This window comes from Oncorhynchus clarkii, unplaced genomic scaffold, assembly GCF_045791955.1.
Source record: "Oncorhynchus clarkii lewisi isolate Uvic-CL-2024 unplaced genomic scaffold, UVic_Ocla_1.0 unplaced_contig_2102_pilon_pilon, whole genome shotgun sequence".
Taxonomy (NCBI): domain Eukaryota; kingdom Metazoa; phylum Chordata; class Actinopteri; order Salmoniformes; family Salmonidae; genus Oncorhynchus; species Oncorhynchus clarkii.
In genome coordinates, this window is record NW_027260992.1 from 132,501 (window position 1) to 136,087 (window position 3,587).

At 42.3% G+C, this 3,587-nt stretch overlaps 1 protein-coding gene across 1 annotated transcript in view; it reads right to left on the reverse strand.

The window, feature by feature from the left end:
• LOC139402861 (rho GTPase-activating protein 7-like) overlaps nucleotides 1-2,989 on the reverse strand; it is a 43,403-nt gene extending 40,414 nt beyond the window's left edge. Inside the window, exon 1 of the mRNA XM_071146756.1 lies at nucleotides 2,637-2,989. Coding sequence (XP_071002857.1) covers nucleotides 2,637-2,649 — 13 coding nt within the window. The 5' untranslated portion in view covers nucleotides 2,650-2,989. The remainder of the gene's footprint in view (nucleotides 1-2,636) is intronic.
• Between the last annotated feature and the right edge of the window lie 598 nt (nucleotides 2,990-3,587).

Genomic DNA, 3,587 nt, shown 5'->3' on the forward strand with positions numbered 1-3,587 from the left:
TCAGTTCTGACTCACAGGCTATTGGCCGGAGTTAGACGTTCATGATGAATGTAAACAGGGTTCAATTGGCCAGCGAACTACAGATTCATAGCGAATTTCAACACATCTTGATACAACTATACTACAGCAAAAACTACAGTCAGAGGAGAAGTGGTGAATCTTTGTGGATATCAAGTTTTGACATTCCTGCGTGAAGACATCTGGTGATCTGGGAGAAGGTCTGGCTGGTAGGTAAGTGAGAGTACCACCATCTGGCTGGCTCCATAGGATACCACACGACACACACCAACTCAGACACACACACACACACACAACTAATGGAGGTGCCCCATGATTCTTTCCGGTCATCCAACACCAAACACGCACACACACACGAGCATACGAGCACACACACACACACACGCACACACACACACACACACACACACACACACACGAGCATGAGCATACACACACACACACACACACACACACACACACACACACACACACACACAGCTGGGCAAGATGGATCATCACAATGCCTGGTCTCTGAGGTCTCTCTCTACCTCTGGTGACAGATTTATGTTTGCTCAGGGCCCTGGTCCAGGATCCGGTGACAAGACCCAGACAACCCATACAACTTATCTGATATGCTTTAGAACTGACCCATGGTCAGATATTATAACACCCTGTGTTCCCGTCACCCACTCATAACCACCCATTAAACAGATCCCAGAACAGTTTGTGATGAGAACGTCAATAACAAAGCACACCAAGGTCGGAACAGAAATAGGACGGGCTGAAGAGAGACACATGGACATATCTATGTTCCTTCATAGAATTGATAGCAACTTTACAATATAAAATGAATGAATCCTTCAGAAACTCTGCCATACTTCCTGCCCTTAGAAATAGTTTGATTTAAGCCTGTTTCATATTCCTCCATTTAAAAACACAACACCCCCACTTGACAACATGCCAATTACAGATAGATAGAGATAGAAAGGAGAGGGAACAGATAGAGAGAGATATAAAGGAGAGGGAACAGATAGATTGAGATATAAAGGAGAGGGAACAGATAGAGAGAGATATAAAGGAGAGGGAACAGATAGAGAGAGATATAAAGGAGAGGGAACAGATAGATAGAGATATAAAGGAGAGGGAACAGATAGAGAGAGATATAAAGGAGAGGGAACAGATAGATTGAGATATAAAGGAGAGGGAACAGATAGATAGAGATAGAAAGGAGAGGGAACAGATAGATAGAGATAGAAAGGAGAGGGAACAGATAGATAGAGATAGAAAGGAGAGGGAACAGATAGATAGAGATAGAAAGGAGAGGGAACAGATAGATAGAGATAGAAAGGAGAGGGAACAGATAGATAGAGATAGAAAGGAGAGGGAACAGATAGATAGAGATATAAAGGAGAGGGAACAGATAGATAGAGATAGAAAGGAGAGGGAACAGATAGATAGAGATAGAAAGGAGAGGGAACAGATAGATAGAGATATAAAGGAGAGGGAACAGATAGATAGAGATAGAAAGGAGAGGGAACAGATAGATAGAGATAGAAAGGAGAGGGAACAGATAGATAGAGATAGAAAGGAGAGGGAACAGATAGATAGAGATATAAAGGAGAGGGAACAGATAGATAGAGATAGAAAGGAGAGGGAACAGATAGATAGAGATATAAAGGAGAGGGAACAGATAGATAGATATATAAAGGGGAGGGAAAGAGAGAGGGTGGGAGAGTTTCCCTTTTTGGTCTGTTTGTTACTAATTTCTACTATATCATCTTTCTTTTATGAATTGAGGGGTAGATTGAGAGGCTGGTCTGTGTGTGCCCCACTATTTGACCACGGGGGGCTGCATTCTATACCTTGTGTATTACAGATAAGCAGTCACGCGCGAAATACAGTATGACCAGTAGGAATCAGATAAAAGACATTCACAGCCGAAATACGCTACCACCAAGCTCGCTTTTTATATCACACAGAAGGCTTTCTTCTCCCAAGCGCCACTAGAAAAAATGTCAGCAGACAAGCAAAGGGAACTTGAGTTTGGTAGTCATGGCAAACAAATTGGAAGCACTGTAAGACCAAGGCAGCAACGAATTTAACAAACAGCACAATTTATGCTCAGATACATGTATAATTCAACAGTGTGAATAATCAAACTTTGTTGTCTGTGTGTGTGTATACCAGGCTATTGAAACGTCTGAACAGACATATATAGGCCAACAGACTATGGCTCACTTGCCTAGTCTAAACCTGCGACTAGAACGCAGGCCATGGTCGAATAAACTGTGCGCGTTTATCTTGGAAGTCGGCGTAGGAGCAGTGGAGACTGGAAGAGACTTCTTATCTGTCAGCCTGCAGCTAAGCACAACACTCATTTCAGCACAGGGGAGTTCCTTACAGAGCGGATGAGACCAATGTCAAACAACTTTTCTTTGCAAAAGGAGAAAAAAAAATCCCTTCTAAAATGGTTAAATACAAATTTAATTCAAATCATGGAAAAGTGAGAACAGATCAATCACAATCAAAAACATTATTTTCCAAGTAGGTTTTCTCTGCTCAAAAGCATGGAAATTCCTATTTATTTAAACATTCTGAATAGTAAAACATCGGAGTAAACAAATTAATTGACTTACGAGTTAAAATCATGTTTATTTCTCTACACGGAGACTTCCTCGGGATAAAACCAAATACTCCCGCTGCGCCCAGGCTGGCGAGTCCGCTCAGGTTTACTCCAATGTTAGGGCGAAGCTCGCATATTTTCTGCTTTCCAGCGTAGTTCAACCCAAAACCTCCGCACGAAACGGTGTCTATAGACTCAAACTCTAGACACAATTAGCCCCAAAAGGTCGCTGAACAGTACATAATACAGTAATTCCATGGTTATATTGTCGTTTGGCTGAACAGGACGCAATAAAATTCCTCCTCGATCTTATGAAATGACTTCCCTACTGAAACTTCCTATGGGGACCCAAGCGCGAATGTGAATGAACTAGTGTGTGAATAAGATTTTAGGAATGGACAAACGTGGCTCCACCTCTCCGCTCCGGTCTAGGCTACCCTGCCTGCCCACCTGATGATTATCGAGCGGAGCACAGAGGACCCGCTCTACAGCGCTACATACCGTACCACAGCGGTGGTATAAACACTGTATAAAAAAACTCGAAATATTGTGAGATTTTACACGTAAGGACTTTGTATAGTTTTTCTCTCACTTGCATGTTGTGCGTAAAATGTGGCATAAATCGAATGCAGTTCAGCAGGTGTGAACAAAGTCAATATTACAAAGTACCATTTTTTTACATTCGTATATACCTATTTTCTCTTGCACGTGCTGGTGACCTATACTTTACTTCCAACTTTAAGTTTATTTTTAATTGAATACATTTGGTTACATTGCTTGCTTATAACGTTGGTATTGACTGTTTTCTGTGCTTCAAACGCGAGAGTGCTTCGTACCTCTCCCGCTCTGCCTTGCTACAGCCCAACTGCGCCGCCGCTCAGAAGAGAAGCTGTAATTCAGTAGGCGGCCTTTAGCACATCATTAGAGAATACATTCATGGCAGAACCGGGACAATTGCGTGACG